This window comes from Nothobranchius furzeri, chromosome 3 (assembly GCF_043380555.1).
Source record: "Nothobranchius furzeri strain GRZ-AD chromosome 3, NfurGRZ-RIMD1, whole genome shotgun sequence".
Taxonomy (NCBI): domain Eukaryota; kingdom Metazoa; phylum Chordata; class Actinopteri; order Cyprinodontiformes; family Nothobranchiidae; genus Nothobranchius; species Nothobranchius furzeri.
Window position 1 is genome coordinate 47,231,537 of NC_091743.1, and position 26,970 is coordinate 47,258,506.

Consider the following 26,970-nt stretch of genomic DNA (forward strand, 5'->3'; position numbering starts at 1 on the left):
GCCATCACCTAAATTGTCTTATAAGGTGTATAGACAGAGACCCTAAGCTACATCTATCTGTGACCTAAAATGCTTGGTCCAATTGAACAGCTTAAGGGCAATTCTCATCAGTTTTGTTTGATCTCATCTGTAGACATTTATTATAACTGGGGATGTCAAACAACAAATTTTTAAATGTAATTAAACATAGGCTGTGAATTAATCAAAATTGATCACTATTTCCAAAAATGACTGAAAAAATAAGTTGTCACACACTCCATGGAAACTTTCAGAGAATCCACAAATGGTGGCTTTCAAATGGTTTTGTTACTTTTTGCAAGTTTAGAAAAGAAGCAGATGAGACAGCATGTCTGATAATTTAGTTTTTCATCTGATAATATTAGAACATGTCAGTAATGTCTGAGGGGCTTTTATAAACACTGTATAACTAACACTCCTGGAGAGGGTATGAATTACACAGAGGCTTCTGGGGAGCCCAGTTATTGGGGGGGGGGGGGGGGGGGGGGGGGGGGGGCATTTAGCCTTGGCCCCCAAAATGTCTTGAAACGGCCCTGGGTGTGTGACTGAGTTTTGAAGGTGACCTGAATAGTATCAAATTTATAAATATTACATGTGTGTAACTTATTGTTTTATACAGGTAAAAATGTGTAGTGGAGATAAATCTACCTCCATTTTACTTTTCAACACTTTGTTTTGTTTTCTTGTTTTTATTTAACTATTTTCCTGTCCTGTCTGTCTCTCATCTTCCTGCATCTCCTCTTAATTCTCCAGAAAAACTGCTGCCTGGATTCTTACTTTTTCACCTCATCAGTTACTTCTGAGTAGATCAAAGGGATCTCCTGACCGCAAAGCGCAGAGCGCGTTTTCGATGCTGCGTCAGTGAGGTGAAATCACCACAGCACAGGTGATGAGCTCCGCAGTAGCAGAGCGCTGCAGGCACAAATAAGACAGAAAATAGAGAACATGTGCAGACATGAACGATCGTGTGCTAATTATAGTTTTTTGGTTGCGCCACTTTGAGAATGGACCGTGCGCTGGAAGCAGCTGCCTGGATCGCTGCGCAACAACACGCTGTGCCGCTCTCTGCTCAAAAGAGTCCAAAAATGATATAATATAGAAAACTTTTTTCCGGTTCCCCTGGATGTGTAGGATATACAGCTCCCCCATAATTCGATCCCTGCTCCTGGATGAAAAGCCGGACATTTTCATCAATACAAGAACCCGCAGTCCGGACGCCCGGACAGAGAGTGAAAAGTGGACACGTCCGGGGAAAACGGAACGTACGGTCACCATAGTCCTCATAAAGCGGGAAATTATAGATACAGTATTTTGCTCGTGCCCTGGGCCCTTTAGAGTTCGTGGGCCCTGGGCAATTGCCCAGTTAATCCGGCCTTGGGCGGAACCGGTTCGCAGCAGCGCGAGTCCCCCGCTCATCTAATAAGCGTCGCGCTCACGACTTTAGACTCTTTTTTTACGAGTTTAGGGCATGTCTAGCCTGTGTAATAATCCGGGACTTGGATGAATCACTTTTGAAAAGTTTTTAATTTACCCGGACACAGAGTTCTCTCCTTCCTCGCTGATGATCCCGACATGCTTGCGTTTAAGACGCTGCATCATCCCGTGCCATGCTAAGTCTGACCTAAACGTTGCAGGTAACGCATGTCTTCGCCTGATTTAACTGAAAATGCTCCCAAACTTAAAAAGCTTTTACTTTTTTGACTCTCGCTGCTTCTGCCATGTTCCTCTTCCAAACAACTGCCGGCTCTCCCTCGCGCTGATCTGTCTGCGCGCAACGGCAGGCGGGAAGGGGGGGCGCTTTTGGAAGAGTTGTGCAACACAACGAATCGATGATGCAATTCGTTGCCAACGCTTTTAGTAATCGATTTTCATCGAATGTATCGATTCGTTGTTGCAGCCCTACTAGCAGCATTGGTGTCATTCATCTTGTATCAGAATCAACTTTATCGTCATCGCCCCAACGTCCTGAAGCACAGAAATGTGTCCCCGCAGCACAACCTGTCCACACACACAAGCACGTAGAACAAAAGCAGATACAGGCAGACCACGAGGGCGGCCATCAAGGCGCTCATATTGTATTTACAAGCTTCAGGTTAAGCATATAAATGATCCAATTAATGTTTTAAACAACCTCAATGTCTGAATAAAGATCACAAAAATAAACACTCAATGTTGATGCTGGACTATAAAGTGAGCTCTAAAGAAAGCCACACAAGTTCATGTCATTTATTTTCCCCCTCAAAGTTAATTCAGATTATCATTACCTCGCCTGCAGCAGAACCTCGTCAGATTTTCACTCTGGAACGTTCCACATTAAAGTCAAAGTGTGGTTTCTTTATCCATTCTTGTTCAGATATTTTTATGCATATTTAATTAAAGGTAAAAATAACAGTTTCAAATTGAAAAACTGGTCGTGTTGAAGAAGCCTGACAGCTTCTGAATTAAAATATTACATCATCTGTAATTATCATTATTTTTCCCATGCAGGCTCAGAGGGAAGCCATGTAATTATTCTGTCTTAGCTCGGTTTTGCCCCTGAGTATGATTGCAAAATTAAAGGTAAATTAAGCCTGAAATAAAAGATAAATAATCTTACTATTAAAGGTTATATTGATTTGCACTTGTCTGTGCTTTCAGCCAAGTGCTGCATCAGTCAGATCGGCCATTTAAACATTTCCTCTGATGTTCTGACTGCTCTGATCACACCTTTTAATTATCGTCTTACAAACACCGATTTAAAGCAACGGTACACAGAACCCCCTACAGGCTTCGTCTTCATCTCTCACCCTTTCATCTGGGGCATTACAGAAGAGTTTAGCAAATGAAGGGATGATCATTTGTTGCATTCTACCTTTTTTTCTCATTATTCTGGCTTTAAAAGGTAATTAGGAACCATTTTTCTATTATCACATCACAGGTTGTAGCAGCTGTGATCTTTGTCTCAGACAAACCAGACTTCTCTCTGCAGTTGGGTTGCAGCGATTGGAAGTGTTGGTACAGTTATAGTCTGAGAAAGAATCACCATTTTACCATTATCGCAGTTGTTTACCTGCATTGATTTCACATCTGTATTGACGTATATAAATCACACACACACACACACACACACACACACACACACACACACACACACACACACACACACACACACACACACACACACACACACACCTACTTGTATTTATATGCTTGTGTGGACTGCCATTGACTTTCATTCATATTAGTGACCCCACTATGCCTAATCCATACCCAATGGTAGTCCACGTAAGCATATAAAGACAAGTACACACACACACACTACTGTAACTTTAAACCTCATGAAGAAGACATGTTTCTGAAAGCTACAAAGCCCTCATTTGTGATAATAACCTGTAAATAAACTCTTATGCTCTATTTCTGTTTCCTCTCTTTCAGTTCTATTTCAGATATTTTTGGGCCAGAGTCTTCCATAAAAATTAAGTAAGCGATCTTTAAATTTTATTTAATATTTTAATGAGTAACCCTAAAGAGAATGTTTTTCTGTGTGTTCATAAAACCCTGACATACAAATCGTGATACTATGGGCTGTCGGTGTACTCGACTCCATGTATGAAGTTGGACAGATGTTCTTGGTCCCAGTCACGTTCTGGGACTTTTTTTCCTGGAGTGACATCTCAGGATCACTTGTTAGAAGCAGGTTTCCCCATGAATGCATGGGTGATATTCCTACAGCACCACCACCCACCCGCCCCAAGGTGACCCAGGCTTGTTGATCGAGTCCCGACTTTCAGTTAGAAACAATAAATCTACCCTCATTATCCAAACTAGGGTTGTCACGGTGTGAAAGTTTAACCTCACGGTTATTGTGACCAAAATTATCACGGTTTTCGGTATTATCGCGGTATTTTTTTTAAATGTGTTACATTTTCAGACAACTAAATAAACCCTGTATATCAGGAAAATATTGTCCTCAGTTTGTGTCTAAATTTTGTCTAAAATGTGTTATTTTGTAATTATGTTGTTTATTTGTTTACATTTTTCCCTTTAGTCTTTAAAATACCAATATTTGTCCATAGCTTCTTATTTTTTGTCTGTTTGATGTCATCATTTTAAACATATTAGATCAGATGATACTCAGTAATCAAGTAGCCTTCTAATCAGATACTTTTTTACCCTTACTTGAGTAATAAACCCTATATCAGGAGAATATCGTCCTCAGTTTGTGTCCTTCCAGTGAGCTTTGCAGATGTGGGAAAATGTCATCAGACAGTAATCATTGTTAAATTCATAATTATTCTCGGAGAGAGACCAACTCTTATCTGCCCCTGGGAGCCCCGTAATGCATAGCGTCATTTCAACATGGGGGTGTCCGCGACACGGTTTATATGCAGGTAGCGGCGCTGCGGCTGCTTTATATAGCGACTCGTTGCATTCTCCCTCAACCCAAATCCTCGGATCACGCATTTTAGCTAAAACGCTAACGTTAGCTTGCCTAGTGTTGACTGTAGAGTTGTGGGTGATGGTCACGCAGATGTGTCATGAGATTTGAAGCATTGCTGCCTTTCACAGACACTTTTTCTGCACGTGCTGCAAACAGGATAGCCGTCTTCTATCAACTGTCCCTCAGCATTCTTCAAATATCTAAAAAATGCCCGTACTTCCCACTTTGTCTTCTTTGAGGGATAATAAATGTCCTCCTGAGCGCTGCCGTCTCCTCCTTTGGCCATTATTTCAGCTTTAGCTTCAAGAAAGTTTTGGTTGTAAACAACAAAGCGTGCATGTGCCGCCGGCAACTTCAGCAGATGATACGGTGGCTGGTAAGGGTCACCGCGCCTACACCGCAGCCACGGTAATCCACCGAGATAATATAGTTTTTTAAAAACAAGACTGTTATTATTATTGTCAACATTTTTACCAGGGTTTACCGCTACACCAGTTACCGTGACAACCCTCATCCAAACCCACCTTGTTGTCTCCTGGGTAGCTTGAGTGATAGAAAGGATGCTCCTCACTGCCCTCGCTCATTTGTAGCCCAGTCAGAGCTTTCCAGAGATGTAGCGCAGCAAATCTCCAGGTGCTCACTTGAACTTATACCACAAATAGAGCTGTCCCGCCTCAACCCCTGCTCTGAAATGTGACAGCTAGCTCTTGTCAACAAAGCGTTGGAGAATCAGTGGACAGTTTGTGTCATGGTCTGCGCCTCCTTTGGTTTAGACAACATGCCATTTCTGGACATCTGACAGAGATCCCATTAAAACAGAAAAAGAGAGATTCAGTGGCGATGAATGTAAGGGTTCAAACTCTGGGAAAACTACAGTCGGAAATAATTAGCCGGATTATGACACGTGTGCTCCCTTTCACTCAGCTGTTTTGTCATTTATATTCCTACTAGAGCGTAGTCTTCTCAATCGAGTGACTTTGACAGAGCAATAACAGAGCAGCACATATCCTGTCACCCCCATAGGACACAAATAAATAACTGATCCGACTTGGAGCTCATTCACTTGCGAACCACGAACCTGGACACTGAATCATATCCCCGTTTCACCAAACCGTAGCATTGTCTTCCTTCAGGTTGGCTGCTAGTAGCAAAAAACTGGTATTTTTAGCGCTTTATAATCCAAACGTCTTTAATTTTGTGATCAAACCATATTCACTTTCACTTTTCTGTTAAATGAGGACATTATTGACTCTTTTTCCACTTTTTTAGTTCAAGACAACTTTATTAATTTGAGACAGCATTGTGAAGCAGCAGACACTAAAATTTCTAGGCGCTAAAACTCAATTTACATATTCACAAAACCCATAAAACCTCATACCTTTACATGTGAGTGATCAGCTATGAGTAAACCTTTATGCACACACACACACACACACACACACACACACACTCACACGTACGCACATACAAATACACATGCATACCTGTAACTACACACACACACACACACACACACACGCACACACACACACTCACACGTACGCACATACAAATACACATGCATACCTGTAACTACACACGCACACACACACACACACACACACACACACACACACGCACATACAAATACACATGCATACCTGTAGCCACACACACACACACACACACACACATACACACACACACACACACACACACACACACTCCCTCACACATACGCACATACAAATACACACACGCATACCTGTAGCCACACACACACACACACACACACACACTCCCTCACACATACGCACATACAAATACACATGCATACATGTAACTACATGCACGCACACATACAAATACACTCCCCATCTGTACTAAGAATAAAGAAGAGGCACAACTCTGGGAACAAAGGAACTTCTCTTCCTCCGTGTTTTGCAGCATGGGCATCGGAGTCGGCGTTTGGAGGGCAGCCACTCGAAAACAGTATGAAGAGGGTGTGAGGGGTCTTTAATGATTTTCTTTGCTAAACTTCCTGCTAAATATTCCGATGTTAAGTTCCTCAGTGGTAGTCCAATGATCCGAGAGCTCTGTAGACGGTTTCTATACTGCAGGCTGACAGAGTAAAACCAGCGGGGGGGATGTGATAACACTCTATGAAATAATAATAGAGGGTCAGTAAAATATCCCTCCTGACTCCAAATTAATTCAATTTCCTCAGGAGGTAGAGTCGTTAGTTTAAATCACCTTGTTCCTCTTCCACAAACCTAATCACTCATAAAGCATCAGAAGAATATGGCTCAGGATGCTCCTTTGGTGTAACAGGGTGATGTAGAGGGTGTCTTTGGCATGAAGGGGGTTTGATTAGATTCATCAGACACGGTTTTATCTCCGTCCTCTACCTTCAGCTTACCAGTGATCAACCCCGCTCAGATTCCTCTCCTTCCTTTTACTACCTGGACTTATCCTTCAAACCCAAATTCCGATTCAGGGTCTTTTTCCCTTTTCCATATGCTGGAGATGAACAGATGTAGATGTTGGGTGTTATTTCTGGCTGGAGGGTGATATATGCATCTATAGTGTGATCAGCTGAGTAGAATCCGTCGTGCGTAGCTGTAAGTGGATCCACGTGTGAGAGACGCCGCCTTTAGTTCATGAGTCTCGTTATCAACATGTCATTATGGAGAAGATCAGAGTGATTGTTGGTGGAAGTCAAAGGTGAGTCAGTAATCGAGCGATGAGCCGACTCTGAGGTGTGTGTGTGTGTGTGTGTGTGTGTGTGTGTGTGTGTGGGTGTGGGTGTGTGTGTGTGTGTGTGTGTGTGTGTGTGTGTGTGTGTGTGTGTGTGTGTGTGTGTGTGTGTGTGTGTGTGTGTGTGTTGACGTACTGAGCTCACCTGGGGTTTCGCGATAAAAAGACATATTGAAAGTAACGGGATAACAGGAAGAAAGTGGATATTTGCTGCATCTGAGTTTCTGTCTCGCCTGTTTTCTGAGAGCCGTTAGAGGACCGTCAGAGGGAGAATAAAAGTAGTCCGACATGGTATATAAATACGTGAAAGAGGTGAGAGGCTAATTAGTTTCTGACTTTTAGAACATCTCTAGCTGAGGGTTTGAAAACGACCTGATAGTTTTATTTCTCCTCCTGTTTTCATCTCCTGGGGACCTTTAGAAGCCGCTGCAGTAAATGATCTGCCTCCATCTCACCCTATTCCTTGCTTCCTCCACTGTCACTCCAACCGTCTGCTCGTCGTAGAGTCCTCTCTATGGCAGCTTCACACTCCACTTCCATTGTCCAACCAAACACCCTTCTGATAATCCAGTCTTTTTTCTCACTCCATAAATAAATCTGACCATCTTCAGCTCTAGTTCTAGCTCCTGCCTTTGTGTTCCGCTGCAGTCCACACATCTTATAAACCTTCCCTTTCATTTCCTCCTGTCTCAAACCATCCCCTCCACCTCTCCTGTACCTATGTGCTGCCCCTTGCTTTTGGATAATTGACTCCATGTGCTTCTACTTCTCCCATCCATACCGTTGTCTCCCCCGTCCTGTACCTCACTGGGCTCCCTTACTGCTTCCCTACTTTCACTTCATCATCTTCAAAGAAGACTCCTACATGACCTCATCTGTCTACATGGGTACAAAACTATCTTTCGTATTTTCAGCAGCACAATTTCCGGTCACCATCAAACATCATTCCACAGAATCCTTTTCTGCCTGCATGCTGCTGGATTGTTTGACCAAAGTAAAGAAGCTTTTAGTGCTAATGCTCCACATGATCTCCTGGTTGCTTGAAGACAGTTGCAGCCAAGTCCCTTTTCCAACTTGACCTGAATCATAACTAGGTTTGATTTAGAACGATTCCGATTCCTCGTTTCCATTCCGGTTCCTATCGGTTCCCGACTCCGAATCTTTCAAGACATGACATGTTTTACATGATCCAGCTAACCACAGGTCCTACTTGATGAAATAATCTTAACTCCAACATGAATTTTAATTCTATGAACAAACATCACCTTAATTTAGACAAAAACATGTTTTGAAGGAAAAAAGAAAAAGACTTGCAGCACAACCAGTGTGTTTGTTTCTGACCACAACCAAAGTCTGGAAGAAGCCTCTGGGATGAGAGGCTAAATGTCTCCCACATATCCAGAAGCGTCCAGCTGTTTTCAGCTGAAACTCTCAGGATGATCATGTCCAGGATGACTGAGAACTACACCTCCATGCTGCAGCAGCATTCAGTCAGAACAGGAAGTGAAACTTAAATGTAGCTGGCTGCGTCTGACTGTGACTGCTGACGCTCCGTGTGTGTTTTTATTTCTGCAGTGAGACAAACTCACCTCACACCGTCCAGAGTTTGTTCTTTAAAGCTTCTATTAAATCCACCGTGTTGACGTATTTAATAAGTTTCCTCTACGCTGCAGGAATTAAAGTTTACATTACGGAGTAAAAGTTTGGCAGACGTGTTTGTTTATATCTGGGTGGGGGAGGGGGGCTCGGTGCTGCACACAGACAGCTGGTGTGATCAGCTCTGAAAAGCGTTGATCACAATTTACAGATCACATTTATTTGTCACGGAGATCGGCCGCGGATTCCTCTTCCGGTCGGCATTCTAGGAATCGAACTAAAAAACTTTGAACGATTCCGGGAAAAACTAACAGTTGGAACCGATTTTAATGATGCTCCATGCCCAACCCTAATCATAACCACACCAGTGAGCTGGCTAGACCTGGTCTGTAGGCTTGGTAAAGTAATCATCACTGCAGATGCCTGATCAGAAAAAAACTTTTAGAGAAGTTCTGTTTGAAGTTCCTTGCTACCTCACAATTTAGCGTTTATAAAAAAGGTTTAAGAGAGCTGAGAGATCATGGTTACTAGGCGGTTTATTGCCTGGAGCTTTTCGTGGTATTGATTGTGTTCAGAAACTGGTGTGCAGTAAATGTGGGCGATCAGTAAACACCTGTGTGGGGAGAAAAGGAAGGATGTGTCACCATAAAGAAAAGGTCAGATTGCACGTGATCCGGGTGATTTAGTGCTGTAAAAGTAAGCACTGCACCTCTGCTTTCATAAGAACATCATCAACAAGTCCAGGAGAAGAACATGTACAAACGCAACTAACAGACTTGGTTAGTGAGAGCTGCAAGTCAGGTTTTAGGACATGAAATCTGTTAAACATTCAAATTTTATTAGCAAAAATCTTAGAAACCGGTGTGATTTGGTGAATTTATTTTAAGAAATGCAGCATCAAGTTGCTCAACGTTCTAACAGCGTGTGTGAGTAATCTACTTGTAATCCCATAAGTAACTTTAGCTGTGTCAGTCAGTCAGAGGGCAGATGTATGAGTGGCTTTAACTCCGCTTTGTTGGAGGATCTGAGTGTCTGCCTTCTCAGGTCGGTGGTCCAAGATTTACATCTGGGACCTCAGTTTAACACAGCTGTGGAGCGCACAACGATTTTCACAAGCTTGTGGCGCTCCTACTAGGGTTGTCACGGTATGAAAATTTAACCTCACGGTTATTGTGACCAAAATTATCACGGTTTTCGGTATTATCGCGGTATTTTTTAAACGGTGTTGCATATGTTCAGAAAGCATTGATAGTCCTGTTCTACACAAACTGAAATAGTTTAGAAAAGGTTTAACAGTGTTTATTAAACCTAAAATAACACGAAGCCTTAGCAAAAGTGCAACTTTTCACAAGTAAAGAAACAAATAGCTTATTTTTCTGGAACTTGTTACAGTAGTCAGTGCAGGTTTAAATTATACAAATCCAAACATTCAAAACATAAACAATATGTAAACAAATCAAAGAAACACCACTTGTTTTCTCATATACTTGTTTTCTTCATTATCAAAATGAAAATCTAAAACTCCAGTCCACACTTGACTTGAGCACTGTACAAGTCAACCTTAAAAAAATATGTATTTAAAATAAATATCCACTTTAAACAAATTACTAAAATAACTACTACACTATGTAATCAAATCCAAATGTCCAAGTATAAATGGCACTGAATAAGTAAACAAATCAATGACAAGGAACTAATTGTATATTTCTCTTCATCATCAACAAATAAGATGCTTCATCCAGCAACAGGGTGTCCGTGACACGGTTTAAATGCTGGCAGAGGACGCTGCGGCTGCAGTATATAGTGACTCGTTGCATTCTCCCTCAACCAAAAGTCCGCACGTCATGCATTTAAGCTAAAATTCTAATGTTATCTTACCTTGCACTGGCTGTAGAGACGTGGGTGATGGTCACGCAGATGTGCCATTAGATTCGAAGTGTTGCTGCCGTTTGCAGACACTTGTTTCCTGCACGTTCTGCAAACGGGATAGCCGTCTTCTATTAACTGTCCCTCAGCATTTTTCAGAAATCCAAAATATGCCCATACTTCCGATTTAGTCTTCTTTGAGGGCTGATGGATGTCCTGGGCGCTGCCGTCTCCTCCTTCGGCCATTATTTCAGCTTCAAAGTTTTGGTTGCAAACTAAAAAGTGCGTGTTCGCGGGAACTTCAGCAGAAGCGACGGTGGCTGGTAAGGGTCACCGCGCCTAAACCGCGGCCACGGTAAACCCACCGAGATAATTTAATTTTTTTAAAACTGGACGGTTATTTTTATTGTCAACTTTTTTTACCGGGATTTACCGCTATACCGGTTACCGTGACAACCCTAGCTCCTACACATTTATTTCCAAGGATGATGAAGCCCAGTTTAGGTTCCAACAACTCAACTCTGGCGTTGGCTCAAACTACGGTTTACTTTTGTATTTAGAAAGTGCCGTCTTTGTTGTATAAATAACGGGTGATTTTTGAAAATGTCTACAGAGCTCCAGAAACGTCCTCGGCCCAAAAGCGACCGCCCAGCACCAGAGGAAGCGATGCAGTCTCGTCGCCTGTTGTGGGGAAACGTCGACGTAAAACGTGAAGAGAAAGACTGACGCATCGTCCTTCATGTTAAATGTTCTTCCTGTTCAAGTAACACGTTCTCACACCCTAAGCGTCGAAAAATGACGCGTGTGACCAAGCGTCAAAATATGACGATCAGGGTGCCCCAGCGCGTCGGGAGAGGACGCGCTGTGCCAGAGCGTCGGCATCCGACGCCCGCGGTGTGACGGACATTTGACCGATTTGTGACCTATTTAACCTTCCCCTCACCCCCATTCTAACCTTAACCAGCTTGCGCAAGCAAAGCTTTGTTTCTCGTTCCGTTGTTCCTCTCAAACACGCTTAATTGAAAATTGACGCAGACATACTGGGTTAAGGTTAGGATGGGGTTGAGGGGAAGGTTAAATCGCTTGAAATCGCTAGAGGTTCGAGGTGAAATGTCGGTTAAATGTCCGTCTCACCATACGGATGCTGTGGCACAGCGCGTGTCCCTGCGCGTCCTCTCTCGACGCGCTGGGACACTGTCATATTTTGACGCTTGGTCATGCGCGTCATTTTTTGACGCTTAGGGTGTGAGAACGTGTTGGTTCAAGCTAGCTCTAATGTCTGACCCGTCTGTCGGGTGTTTCAGAAGTTCAAATGTTTTACTACAAAGACATTTTGTAGTGTTTTACAGCATTTTATTGTTTGTGATGAATAAGAGCTGATCTCAGTATTACATCAGGTTAGGAGGACTGAAATGTGACCTCAGCCATGTCCAGGTTGTGTTAGAAATGGTGTTTAAAGTTGGTTCAGATGAGTTTGAAGAATAAACATTTACATTTGTTTTTACCCATGTCCAGTCTCCTCTGGGTTATTGAAGCCTAAACCAGTCCTGAGTTCTCCTGTCGGTCTGTAATGAACTCAGCCTTTTAAGACTTGTGCTGCACGTAGCTCTGATGTCAATCACTAACTGAAAGTTTGCAACAAATCTTTTAGAAACGCTTGTTTTCACTGAAAGCGAGGGTAGTGGGGTCAGTTTTGAATTGAATAGTCTGAATGCTTGTGGAAACCCTGCGTCACGGCGAAGAGCATGAACGGTTTAGAAGACGAGGTGATGTTGACGTGTGCAGGAGAGTCGACTGGAACCCTCAGGAGCCGTCTGACTGAAAACAGCTCACCTGCAGCCTGGCGCGGCTGCCTCTTTCAGATAAAGCTCACAGAAGTCACTGGACTCCTAATGCGAACGGTGAATGAGTAACAGACCTCGCAGTCCAGAAACAAAGGGATTGTTTGCTAGAAGAATGCTTCATTTAGCTGCAGTGCAACTCTTCAATAAAGCAGCCAGACAGCTTAAAAGGGTTTAGCTCTTATTCTGAAAGCGTGTGCTAATCAGGCATCTTGTTTGGGTTTCAGTCTGACACAAATCTCAACGGGGCAGCGGAGGCTCAGGGGTTAGGAGTTTGCACTGGAACCGGTGGGTTGCTGGTTCAACTCCAGGATCCATCCGTGTCATTCTGTCCTTGAGCAAGACACTTCACCCTTCTGGCCCACTGATGGTGGTTGGCGTGACCAGCGGCAGCCACGCCTGTGTTGGTGTGGCCCAGGGCAGCTGTGGATGATTGTAAAGCACTTTGAATTCCTGACTTTAAAACGCCCGTTTCTGTTTTTGTGACTAAGTGATCGAGTACCTAATAAAGTAAATATGCATTACATACCTTCTGAAACAGAGATTACCCTAATGTTAAATTGTCTCTGCCCCTAAAAACACTTTAAATGAAGATTTTAATTACTTGTGTTAGTGTCTTTCTATAAGTCATCACATTAGTGTTTACTCACTTTTGATGTTTTCCCAAACGTCGTCGGAACGAGCTCAAGCAGACCTGATGTAGTTTACAGTTTTCCTCAAACTACCGTAATTTCCGGACTATAGAGCGCACCTCAATATCAGCCGCACCAACAAAAAAAGGTTTTCTACACACAACACGCCGCACTCAAGCCGCGGCGCAGCAGCCACATGCAGGTCTCCGGCGCACAGCGCATGTACAGCCATAGCATAAGATAATTAGACAGAAAGACGCTACACGGAGGTTTTTCGTTGTTTTAATTCAACAAAACGAATTTTAAACACGGGTGAACGTGCCTGCAAGCTTAGAAAAGAAAACAGCACTGATAGCATTCATATTTCTGGATGGTTATAAGATAAAAACAGAACTGACACGTTATTACCGGTAATTTGCATGTTTAGAAGGAAAGAACAGCGATGACACAGCATTAACAAGCCCTGGATGATTAGAAAATAATAACTGCACACAAAACATGCCTGTTAGTAAATAAAACACACTTGCCTACCAGAAAAAGTCATTCGCTCTCATCTTCCTCTTGCGCACTAAACAGTCCTCTTCTTCAGTGTCGGAGTTGAACAGCCTCAGAAGAGCTTCGTCACAGACCTTTTCTGTGGCGATGTCAGTGTCGCTGTCCGTGTCGCTGTCATCATCCCTGGGTGAAGCTGGCTTGAATGAGTTCTTCCCGCTGCCGTCTCCTGCGCCGAACCATGGATTCATTCATGCCAAGCTTACGTGCGGCAGCGCTGTTTCCCTCCTTTACTGCCAGATCGATGGCCTTCAACTTAAATGCGGCATCATATGAACTCATACGTGTAGTTACCATGATGAGGGGGATGGATTTGAAACAAATTCTTTGTTGTGCCGGCTGCTTGCATGTGCTAAATTAAAATGAGCACTTCCTTCGATTTCCGCTTTTGACTTCCACCTGTTTCACTTTCTGCTAAAGCGCCCCCTAGTGGCAGGTGAAGGAAAATCTTCAGTAAATCCACACCTCATTATAAGCCGCATGGTTCAAAGCGTGGGAAAAAAGTTGATTGATTGATTGATTGTGACTTAATCTGAAACCTCAAATTAAAACATGTTTATCTGGAAACCAAAGGCTTGGTTTGGTCTGAAACTCGCATGAGTTAACCATCAGCTAGACTTATACGGGTCAAACCGGAAAAATCAATATGGTGCAAAAGTCCATTTATACCAGTAATCCATCTTAGACTGAGAGACCATCTAAAGGCTCAGGAACCCTCTGCAGGTGTTCTGGATTCATCTTCTACAATCTGCTCTTTAACTGTATTATTTCCTGCAATTTCAGCTATTAACTTTATTTTTTCTCTAAGTGTTTTCTCCCCAGAAGAAGCTACAATGATGTTCTGCTGAGCTGTGGTGGCCTCATGGAGGGGGCCATCGACTAGCACACTGCTGCTAACCACTTAAACATTCTCCCTCTCCTGATAATAACTTTTTGTTTTCCTTGACGTTGGATGTGCTACTGCTAGTTTACCCGTTTAATTATAGATTCACTAGGATAAATACAATAAAGTTTATCTCTCGCCAAATAGAATATTTACTAAGACATCACAATATAACCATAGACACATTACTTTGTGTGTGTGTGTGTGCGTGTGTGTGTGTGTGTGTGTGTGTGTGTGTCTGCTCTGTCTTCTCGATCCCCAGTGAGTCGTGGAGGATGGCTGCTTATACTGAGCCAGGATCCTCTGGAGGTTTCTTCCTCTTAAAAGGGAGTTTTCCTCTCCACTGTCGCTTCATGCTTGCTTAGTATGAGGATTGCTGTAAAGTCACTAACTTGTGTCAGTGACTTGATGCAATTTGCTGGGTTCCTTATATAGGAAACATTTTTTCTGATTGGCTTAATGAACTGACCTGAATTGGAATGTTTATTATGTGAAGTGCCTTGAGACGACTCTTGTCGTGATTTGGCGCTATATAAATAAACTTGAATTGAATTAGCTGATCAGAGTGTGACACTTAGAGTTGAGAATATTGAATCTTTTCACAATAATCTAAGCTGCAAGCCATAATATCACAATTATTTTGTTAAATTTATTTCTGTCTACAACAGTAATTTTTTTTGGGGGGGGGGCACTTGGCTTCAGCCTATTTCTACTTCAGTTGTTGTTAAGAGTATTTTCATGTAAAATGATCATTTGTTGTTGACAAAAATAAATAAATGTATTATTATTAGAATTATAAACACCTGGATTTGCATGGAATGAGTCTTTCTCACATGTTAGTTTAAACTTTTAAGTAGAATTACTGACAAAAATGAATTTCTGCTCCATATTCTCTTTTTTCCCCCCTTTCACCTGTTTATGTTAAATGTCCTTATAGTGGTTCTTAAATGATGAATGACCTGCACCTGTATAGTGCCTCTCAGAGTAAGGACTCCAAGACGCTTTACACTACAGTGTATCATTCATAAATAAAGGTGAAGTTGCAGAACTCATCTTCCAGAAGTAAGCATAATTGCTTTCTCAAAGTCCATGTCACCTGCTGGATCAGGTCCTCCTGCCTTAGAGGACCTGATCCTGTTTTTGCATGTTTTCTTCCTTATTAAATGCGTGAACGGCCATGTTGCAAGTGAAGCTGTCAGGTTGGTTTTCTTTGATAAATCAAAAACGTTAAACTTTAAATATGACGATTTTCAGATAGAATTCAAAACGTGTTCTTCCCGTGATCAGTGAGCATAAAATCACTTTAAGAGTGTCAGAGAAATGTAAAATAATAAATGTAGCTTGCAATGGTTGTGAAAGCAAATAGGAGGGGTCAAGATCTTTAAAAAAAAAATCACAAATAGATGCTCATTAAAAAATAGAAAATAACCAGTCAGCTCTTCTTGTCCTCGGGCGCCTTAGAAATAAATGAACTACACAGTTGCACTTTTCATGATTATGTTTTGCAGCCTTATGCTGCACACAGCTAGAAATCCCAATGTTCGTTTAAGACTGGGAGAGACGCCTGCAGGCCTAGTTCATAATCCAAATTTAGCTTCCATAACTTATCTACATCACCATAAAATACTTTTACATGTTTGCCTTGTAGCAGGTTTGGGATATCCGAAACCAAAGGGAACACCTGTTATCCAGCCAATCAGAGCAGACCAGTAGGTTAGACACCCACTCATTTAGCAAATTAGGGTGAAATGCCATTTAAACTTTGTATTATTGTTTCAACGCCGCTGTCTTTCATCTTCGTTAGTGATTTATACTGCTGCATCAAGCAATCTCACAACACTAAATGCTTTCTTTTCTTGAATTCCAGCTATTTTAATGAGCAGGTTTTCTTCTCCGTCTGATTGTTTTGTTCTTCTTGTAGCTTCATTGGTGAGTGATCAGTGCACCATTTTATTCTGCATCTTATGGATGTTGTTGAGGTGATGATCCTAGGTAAAGTAGAAAAATCATTTTAGAACCAGAACCAAAGGCGTTTCGTTGATGTTAGTCAACTTTATTCTAATAATAATGATTCAGAGTAAATTACAGTTAAGCCAAGACAAAAAACATACATGTCATGTTTATGTTGAACATTAATCAAAAGTAAAACAATTAACCACCTATTTTGTGTAACTTGGATTTTGTAAATTAATATTTTACTTTTAATTTCATGTCTTTTGAAAGAATGCAGTCGGGCAAAAAAGTATTTGGCAGCCATTGTTTGTCCCTCTTAAAAAGATGAGAGGTCAGCAGAGGTGTGGAGTCGAGTCACATGACTTGGACTCGAGTCATTATTTTAATGACTTCTGACTTGAGTTGATAAAATCTATAAAGACTTATGACTTGACTTGAACTTGAACGCCAATGACTTTCGATTTGAATCGACTTGCATCTGTTGACTTGATGATGACTTGAGCATATTTGATATTGTAGCACAAAAGTGGCGCGGCATGGACAAAAATCTGGGTTTGATCTTGTTCTGCGAAATGCTGCAGCACTTTGTTTAGAATCAGTTTCAGTTCCTGCTTATTTTAGCAAATAAATGAAGCTTTAATTCTGGAATTTATTATCATCGTCATTAAATAGAAGTTGGGCAGATGACTTGATTTTGACTTGAAAATTCAAAGTTAAGGACTGGGACTTGACGTGGACTTCCGCATCACTGACTTTGGACTTGACTTAGAGTTGGTAGTCTTTGACTTGGAATTGACTCGAGACTTGACTGGAAAGACTTGTGACTTGGTCACACCTCTGGAGGTCAGTAATCTTCATCACAGGTAGGCTACACTCAGTCTAGTGAACTAAACCAAATTCTGGCTTTGCAATAAGAAATAAATGGAGTCTGGCTTGCCAGGCTAAGGTACACTTATACTCTGAGACAGAATGCTAAACAACTCCAGGAAATCACATTTTAGGATTTTTAAATAATTGATTTGTATATTGGTGCAGAAAATAAGTATTTAGCTCCAACAAACAAGCAGAAATGGGCGTAGGGCTCAGACATTCCTCTAAAACTGTATCCACAACCACTGGGAACACAACATTTATTTACCAACGATAACGCTTGATAAAACATTGTCGAATGATGCATGTGGAACACAGATTTTTGCTGATTAGAGAGCTTTTCGTTTTATGATGAACAATGAAAAGAATAGCTGAACATTAAAAACTGAAATCAGTTTTGTCTTTAGATGGTAACGTGTAGCTACAGTGAACTTCTATGGTTTTGATGCAGATCCTGACCTGGCGCCTCGTTTATCAAGCTTGCTTACGCACAAAATGGGGTCGGAAAACTGCGTAAGCAACTTTCCACGCAAACTTTGGGATTTATGAAAGAAAACTTTGCGGAGAATGTGCACAACTTTAAGTTGACTAAGGACCTGGCTTACGCACATGTTGGACAGGGAGAGCACCTGCAGTGCTGCTGCTGAGAAGGATAAAATTATGAAATCCTGCAGCATTATCACTTGTACTGCTTCGTTTTCACACAGAACAAGACCCCCACATGCACACACACGTGCGCGCGCACACACACACACACATGCGCGCACACTCACACACACAGCCTGAAGCGCAGGATACAGAATGCAGAATATCAGCAGGGGGACAGATTGAGACAGAATGTCATGCGTCTGTGACAGTGTGTGTCCTGTCACTGTGACCCGATTCATCATGCGCCCTGGCTACTTGTACAGGGGAGATCTCTGTTTGGGTGACTGGTTAGCGTGCGTGACTTTCACCCGGGAGTCTGGGGATTGAATCCTGATTGGACCATTTTTTTTATATCCGCCACAGATCTCTCTGAAGAACACAACATTGACGGCTTCAGCAACGCTGTGCCACTCTGTGGATTTTCTCTTATTTGTTTTGCAAAAGCACTTCCTTTCATTTCTCCACCTCACCCACAGGCACCTCAATTTCTGCTTCTGTAAAATTGCGCTTCCTTGATCTGCCTTGATCTACGGTCGCCATGCCATTGGCAGAGCGCTGCAACAGCCAGCTTATGTATATGCATGAGATCCACAAGGCACTTTGCATCGACCATTTATGGCAGTAAGTGGGCGTGGTGAGGGCGGGATGTGACTAAAATGCAGCTGAGAAACATTCTCGTTAGTCTCCGATTTATGAAGTGGAGATTGCGTGCAGCTGTGTGTACTCCATGTTTGATAGATCACAAACCTGCTTGGCTTAAGTACATTTATTTTGCTGAGCTTAAGTAGGGTTTTAGTAAGGATTCTACACAGTGTTTGATAAATGAGACCCCAGTACCTTTAGAGCCATTTGCTACTTTTTCATAATTTTAAATCATGTTCTTGAGCCAGTATGTGCTAAAATGACCCTTTACAGCACATATGTCAGAGTCAAGGCCCGCGGGCCAGATGCGGCCCGCGGAGCATTTTTATGTGGCCCGCGAGATAAATATCAAAAATATATTAAAACTGGCCCGCTGGCCGATTTTACCGCAAAGACTACAACTCCCATGATGCTTTGCGGCGTTAGTGCGGAGCCGAAGCACCCCCTCCTTTGTGTTTTTTTCCAGGGTCTTCTGCCGGGTCTCTGCAGCTCCTCTGTCTTGGACAAACTACACTCCTCTCACTCAGCGCCGAGTTTACTCAGCTATTTTCTGACGTTGAAGCCCAGAAACTGAGATTTTAACCACTCAGTAACGTGTTCACGACTGAAAGAGAAAGTTTTCAAACTAACTTCCGGACAGAGCTGATATAACTCCAGCGAGCAGCGACACGCTCAAACCAGCATGACTCTGTGGTTGCTGTGGTTGTGTTTCCTCCCTGACACACAACAACGTGGTCAAGCTGCTCAGACATGTTCAGCAGCACAAACCTATGTGAGCACCTGTTGTCATCTAATGTTGTCATTATTATGATGGCGATGAACAAAACAACAGGAGTCTCCTCCTCAGCTCAGATCAACCCCATGATGCAGGTATCTGGCTGGAACAGGTGAGCATCACAGTAAACCAGTGGAGCAAACTGAGCTTTAAATATTTAGGTTTTATGCTCTTTTTCTGCTCCAAAACATGAAAGTTAACAGGTGAGATGTTGCATTTTCATTTAAGATGAAATAATATTTTTATTTTGTTGTTGGCCGTGAGAAAAGATTTAACCTACAGTAAACAGGAAGTGGAAAGGCTGCAGATAGAGGAATAGAATAGAAAATCCTTTATTGTTCCTCAGTGGGGAAAGCTAGATGTCACAGCAGTGATGGCACTTATTACAGGAGAAATAAAGGAGAATAAAAAATAAGAAAAATGAATAAACAAGAAAACATAAATCCTGAATAGATTTTAAAAATGCTGATTATACCACAAGTAATGAATACCACTGATGCCTTTTATTTAAAACTGACTTGCTCGTGTGTAATTTGGTTATTCCACATTCAGTGTTAATGCAGAAATATGTTTGTTTCCAAATTTAAAGGTTCAAAATTGCATATATGTTGATAAAGAAAATGTGCAAATTTACCGTCACTTTTTCAAAAAATATTAAGTTTGGCCCTCGACTCCGTCCCAGAGTTTCATTTCGGCCCCTTGTGAGTTTGAGTTTGACACCCCTGGTTTACAGGGTTGATGAAACCACTCACCGCCCCCTGTGGCCAGAATACTGCACTTGCAACTTCAGACTGGCGGGCTGCCACCTGTTGGGACTTAGATATAAATGAGCTGACATATCTGGCGCTGCAGTCTGCTTCCAGCGTGCTTTAGACTGTCAGGGACTTGCACAAACCAGCCAGAGAAGCACTGCTGATGAGTCTGAAAACTCCATTTTATTTTGGAGAAGCTTCAAAATTAACATGAACTTAACCTAATCAATGTAAATTAGTCAGAATGACACCAGCACAAGACACACTCACCTTCCAGACACACCAGGTTCAACTTAAATAGTGGCTGATCAGACCACTCTACAAACAAGAGGGGAACACTTAACACACACATCCTCACACACACAAGCTAACCAGTCTAATCAATTCAGGTAACTCAAATAACTAAATCATAATTACAAACTCCCTATCCATAACAGAAAATATCTACATTAAATTAAACACAAGCATAAACATGAATCTCCCCTCCCTTGGGAGTAGGTAGATCCCAGGAGTGCTGATTTGGCTTCCTGAGGAGATGAGCTGCAGGTGTGAGACTCCATGGGCAACTCAAGGTAACTCAAACAAAAGTACAAAATGAACGCATGCATTCATAAGCAGAAGACTGATTGTGTGCACACATCAACTAGTCATCCTGGACAGAACACAGAAAACAAACATTACCAGAAGACCATGTCCCTGAGGTGACATACACTGCTGTCACATAGACCATGAACACAGCTGATTGTTTGATCTACAAGAATTCTGTGTAAATAATCATTAAAGGTAAACTTTACGGCTGTGCAGTGGCGCAGTGGTTAGAGCTGTTGCCTTGTAGCGAGAAGGTCCTGGGTTCGCTTCCCGGCCTGGGATCTTTCTGCATGGAGTTTGCATGTTCTCCCTGTGCATGCGTGGGTTCTCTCCGGGTACTCCGGCTTCCTCCCACAGTCCAAAAACATGACTGGTAGGTTGATTGGTCTGTCTAAATTGTCCTTAGGTGTGAGTGTGTGTGTGCATGGTTGTTTGTCCTGTGTGTCTCTGTGTTGCCCTGCGATGGCCTGGCTCTCTGTCCAGGGTGTACCCCGCCTGATTGCCCGTTGACCGCTGGGGATAGGCACCAGATAGGATGGATGATCAACTTTACAGCGGAATAACAGTTTTCGCACTTGGATATCGTTAAAGATTTTTCAGACTAAGGCAGCCTCGTCTGTGACTAGCTTTAGTTTATCAGTCTGGTCAGAACTAATCTGAGCTTCTTTGTTTCTCTGAGCTTCACTGAACTTTAGTGACTTAATGATCCTTTTGCTTCGGGAGGAAGTCTCATTGACTTGGGTGAGGTGGAGCAGTGGTTTCCATTGATGCAGCTGGGGTTGTTTTCATCCTGACTGTCAAACAGGAAGTGATTAAAGCCTCTGCCAAGTGAAAATGATTAGATAGTTGGGTGAAACTCAATCAACAATAACAACGTTGTGCTGCAGAGGCAAAGAAGAGATGTGGGAAAATGGAGGAGGTTGGCTGAAACGAGCCAAACTGTCTGTAAGAACAACAGCCTGTCATTCTGAGTAAAGAAAGTTAGCTTACATTCTCATATTTTAGTGTTCATTCTTATTTTTCTTTTCTTTTAGAGGCATTGACAGGTTTTACTGCTCTGTCTGGTTTGATCTGATATCCTCCAGTCTCCTCCGGCTGCTCTCAGATCAGATGAACAGTAAAATACATTAGAAGCTTTTCTTTGCTATCTTAAAAAGTGTCTGCTTGGTCCTTATAATTATCTGGGAAGACAGGCTAGATTGAATTCAGCAATCACCACCAAACATTTTGAATTAGACTGACAGGATGAGTTGAACCCATTTAGAAGATGATTAAGCTTCTCTGCGGCTCAAACGACAAAAATCCAGATGTTCCTAAAGGTGTACAGATTTAGCAACTGAAGCCATCGTATAAAACAAAATATGCTAAATGTCAAACGTTCATTTTATGGCTAATAACGAGTTATAAAATCAGTTATGATGCACAACTTTTGATTAACTGACACACATTGCTTTATCTTGTGTCATGAATACATCATTAATGCTCATTTAAATCACACATTAAAAGGATATTTCGGTCATTTCTGAGGTCTGATTCTGTCTGAAAATGACACACAGCAGCTATTTGTCATGAAAGCTTCCTGAACAGCCTCTGTTTAAAGAAAAGGAGTTCACCCAGCAGGAATAAGCTTGTACTCCAGAACTAACAGTGCCGAGGTTAATAGATAATGTTTAACTGCAGTGGGATTAATAAGACTGGAGCTGCTTTAGCACAGAGGAGTTGAAACATTTTTCTAGAACAATTTAATTTGATGTTTATTCTGATGAAGTTTGGTCCACGTAGCCGGTGTCGGTGCAGGATCTGCTCGGGGTCCTTCGACTGCCGATGACGTCAAAGTAGTTGATTGGCTGAACATGAAGCTTATGGAAGTGACGTTTCACGTTATGATTTTGATTGGTCAGAATAAATTTGCGGTCGTAGTCTTTGCGGTTGTAGTCCTGTAGTCCAAAAATCAACACTTTTTGGAGAAAATATGTTTGAATTTCTAAAGGAAATGTAAAATATAAGCAAATGATAAACGGTGACCCTCAAAAGCTCTTGATGTTGATGAAATGGGGCAAAATAAAATAAAATATAAGAACTTTACTGAAAGACACCAAGCAATATTTAGAGTCAAAGAATGTATTTAGATAACAACTAAGGAAATATACAGACGAACTCCACATTAATACAAACAGATGTGGCTTCACATTTAAGAACTGTTCTATTGTTTGTCCGATGTTGGTTTTATGCAGTTTCACATTCTTTACAAAACAAAGATAATATGGTGTTTTATTAACAAATTACAACTATAAAGAAAACATTTCGGTGTTAACAAACAAGAATTTATTAACTAAACTGCTGATGTCTTTCCAAAACGTAGCCGAGTAGAGTTGCAGTCATGTGACGCCATCGGCAGTCGAAGGACCCCGAGCCGATCCTGCACCGACATCGGCAGTGAGTCGGACCTGTTGCCAGGGAGGGTTGGACTTCGCCAGGGCTGCCCTTTGTCACCGGTCCTGTTCATAATGTTTATGGACAGGATTTCTAGGCGCAGCCGTGGTGTTGAGGGTGTGGAGTTTGGTGGCAGGAGAATCTCATCTCTGCCTATTGCAGGTGATGTGGTCCTCCTAGCTTCATCAGGCTCTGATCTACAGCTCTTGCTGGGTAGGTTCGCAGCTGAGTGTGAGGCGGCTGGGATGAGGATCAGCACTGACATCGCCACAGAAAAGGTATGTGACGAAATCCATACCCCCTCATCATGGTAACTACACGTATGAGTTCATATGATGCCGCATTTAAGTTGAAGGCCATCGATCTGGCAGTAAAGGAGGGAAACAGTGCTGCCGCACGTAAGCTTGGCGTGAATGAATCCATGGTTCGGCGCTGGAGACGGCAGCGGGAAGAACTCATTCAAGCAGCTTCACCCGGGGATGATGACAGCAACACGGACAGCGACACTGACATCGGCACAGAAAAGGTACGTGACGAAGCTCTTCTGAGGCTGTTCAACTCCGACACTGAAGAAGAGGACTTTAATGGCTTTAGTGCGCAAGAGGAAGATGAGAGCGAATGACTTTTTCTGGTAGGCGAGTGTGTTTTATTTACTAACCAGGCATGTTTTGTGTGCAGTTATTATTTTCTAATCATCCAGGGCTTATTAATGCTGTGTCAGCGCTGTTCTTTCCTTCTAAACATGCAAATTACCGGTAATAACGTGTCAGTTCTGTTTTTATCTTATAACCATCCAGAAATATGAATGCTATCAGTGCTGTTTTCTTTTCTAAGCTTGCAGGCACGTTCACCCGTGTTTAAAATTCGTTTTGTTGAATTAAAACAACGAAAAACCTCCGTGTGGCGTCTTTCTGTCTAATTATCTTATGTTATGGCCGTACATGCGCTGTGCACCGAGACCTGCATGTGGCTGCTGCGCCGCGGCTTGTATTTGAGTGCAGCGTGTGTGTGTAGAAAACCTTTTTTGTTGTTGGTGCGGCTGATATTGAGGTGCGCTCTATAGTCCGGAAATTACGGTAGTTTGAGGAAAACTGTAAACTACATCAGGTCTGCTTGAGCTCGTTCCAACGGCGTTTGGGAAAACATCAAAAGTGAGTAAACACTAACCCCGGCTTTCCACAGGAGCCGTCAGCAGCACGTTACTGCAGCAGCACGTCATAGCTGCTGATAGGAACCGCTGTGGTCAACAGAACCTTTTCCACCGGAGCCGTCGGCAGCCGTCAGCAGCGCGAGTCGGCCGCGTCTCAGGAGCAGCATGTCACGGCCTTTACGCGCCGGTTCTATTTTCTACGCGCGACGCCTCTGAAACGGGTCAAGTTCGACATTTTTGGGGAAGGAAAGACAGGAAATCGGACGCGGAAATGGAGAGAAGCTACAGAGATTTTCAGAATAAAGAACGTACTGCCTTCCGGTTGCTTTACTTTTAAAAAATGTTACTAACTGTGCGGCCCCGTGAGAAGTTATCACCTAGCTAGCGGTCTCCTTTGTTTTTCAGGTCCGTATTGGCGATTATAAAACGGACAGAACATAAAACACAAACCATGTTGTAGTTTTCTCCTGCTTGTTGTTGTGTTTACTGACGAAGTCACTCGTGTGACTTTGTGCTCGGTCGGTGACAGCTGCTCCCCTGCTGCTTCGCGTCTCGTGAGAAGGGCCAAGCAGCAGCTTACGCAAGCAAGACGTGCTGCTGCAGTAACGTGCTGCTGACGGCTCCCGTGGAAACCCGGGGTAACCCCGGCTTTCCACAGGAGCCGTCAGCAGCACGTTACTGCAGCAGCACGTCATAGCTGCTGATAGGAACGGCTGTGGTCAACAGAACCTTTTCCACTGGAGCCGTCGGCAGCCGTCAGCAGCGCGAGTCGGCCGCGTCTCAGGAGCAGCATGTCGCGGCCTTTACGCGCCGGATCTATTTTCTACGCGCGACGCCTCTGAAACGGGTCAAGTTCGACATTTTTGGGGAAGGAAAGACAGGAAATCAAACGCGGAAATGGAGAGAAGCTCCCGAGATTTTCAGAATAAAGAACGTACTGCGTTCCGGTTGCTTTACTTTTAAAAACACTTACTAACTGTGCGGCCCCGTGAGAAGTTATCACCTAGCTAGCGGTCTCCTTTGTTTTTCAGGTCCGTATTGGCGATTATAAAACGGACAGAAGAACATAAAACACAAACCATGTTGTAGTTTTCTCCTGCTTGTTGTTGTGTTTACTGACGAAGTCACTCGTGTACTTCGTGCTCGGTCGGTGACAGCTGCTCCCCTGCTGCTTCGCGTCTCGTGGGAAGGGCCGAGCAGCAGCTTACGCGAGCAAGACGTGCTGCTGCAGTAACGTGCTGCTGACGGCTCCCGTGGAAAGCCGGGGTTATAGAAAGAACCTTTGGAACCTTTTTTTTGTTGGTGCGGCTTATATTGAGGTGCGCTCTATAGTCCGGAAATTATGGTAAATACTGTGATTTAAAGGAAAAGGTCATAATCACTTTTTTCCTTTGAATCTCATGAGAAGAGACTGAAAGCTGCTCTCTCCTCCAACAACACGTCTGCTAACGAGGCTGAGAGGCTAATTAGAGGTGAAAGTCATTCTCGTCCTGGCGTCTGTTTTAATGTGAAACACTTTAAAACTTATAATTATGATTTTTTCTTTTAAAGAGACAATCCTCTTGAGCTTTTTAATCTGTTTCATTTAACATGAAGGCCTGTCTGCTTTTAACCACTCGGCACAAAATTAGTGCTGATTTGGTTAAAGCTTTGCTGCACAAAAAAATGTAATTTTTGTAATTTAGCATTTGATTATGTGGGTTTGTCAGTCTTTCAGGGAACTAAAATGAATAAAAATGTTTTATGGAATACAGAATTGGTTCTGTTGCTGCAAAGAAAACAATCTAAAAGGAAGTTTACGGCAGTGGCTCCCAGAGTTTCTAATTTTGTGACCCTCAAAATGCAAAAAAGTCTTTACAAATATAACAACATTATTATTGTTGTTGTTGTCGTTGTTGTTATACCATGTTGCAGCACATTGTCTTTCATCCATTGCTGTTTTTATATTTGTACACAAATGTATCCGTCTGTAATCCGAAGGATCGTTCCTGAGCACGGTGCCGTGACTGTTTGTAAAAATATTATCGGCTATAATGATTTAAACATCATCCTGGTTGTGTGCTTGTGGGGAAGAAATAACAAAAAATAAACAGGACAAACTGGAATTAGCAATGGAAATGAAATGAGACGGACAAAGCGTGTTCCCTCTCGTCTGCGACGCCTGCAGCAGAACAAGACAAACCGTGATTTGTCCCACTGCTAGTGCTCTTCACCTCCTCATAATTTCATTCTGTCTTCATTACTGCAGTTTCCCTGGATCCCTTTTAGTTTTAATTTGAGCTTTTACTCAGATAAATCTACCCGTGCACGATGACTTTGCACGACTCCAGAACCAAAAACGAAAAATCAACACCTCCTTCTTTGAGCTTTCTGGAACCTTTCATGCAAAACCTTTTTACAAAGCATGTAATAATATATAAAACCCCTGAACTTAATCAGGTTCAACTCATTGTATGAACTGCTTCTTGCAGACCCTCCTTTTCTTCTGGTGTTTCATATATTACTGCCATTGTCTGTCAGTCATCACCCTTTTAAGAGTTATTTCGTTTTCATATTTAGGGAGAGATTTATGGTACATTTCTTTACAGCCTGAGGCCAGTGGTCATATTTTAGCC

The 26,970-nt window shown here is 42.5% G+C and overlaps 1 protein-coding gene across 3 annotated transcripts in view; it reads left to right on the forward strand.

Annotated features, from left to right (window-relative positions):
* The window catches only part of rad18 (RAD18 E3 ubiquitin protein ligase), a 54,818-nt gene extending 31,337 nt beyond the window's left edge, over positions 1-23,481 (forward strand). The window contains exons 12-13 of one of the 3 annotated variants that reach the window (XM_015959823.3): positions 3,433-3,477; positions 11,250-11,454. In XM_015959823.3, the coding sequence (XP_015815309.1) occupies positions 3,433-3,477; positions 11,250-11,349 (145 nt within the window). In that variant the 3' untranslated portion in view covers positions 11,350-11,454. Of the gene's footprint in view, positions 1-3,432; positions 3,478-11,249; positions 11,456-23,367 lie in introns of those variants that run through there. The other 2 variants (XM_070549243.1, XM_015959824.3) reach the window with 2 other exon arrangements.
* Positions 23,482-26,970: the final 3,489 nt, after the last annotated feature.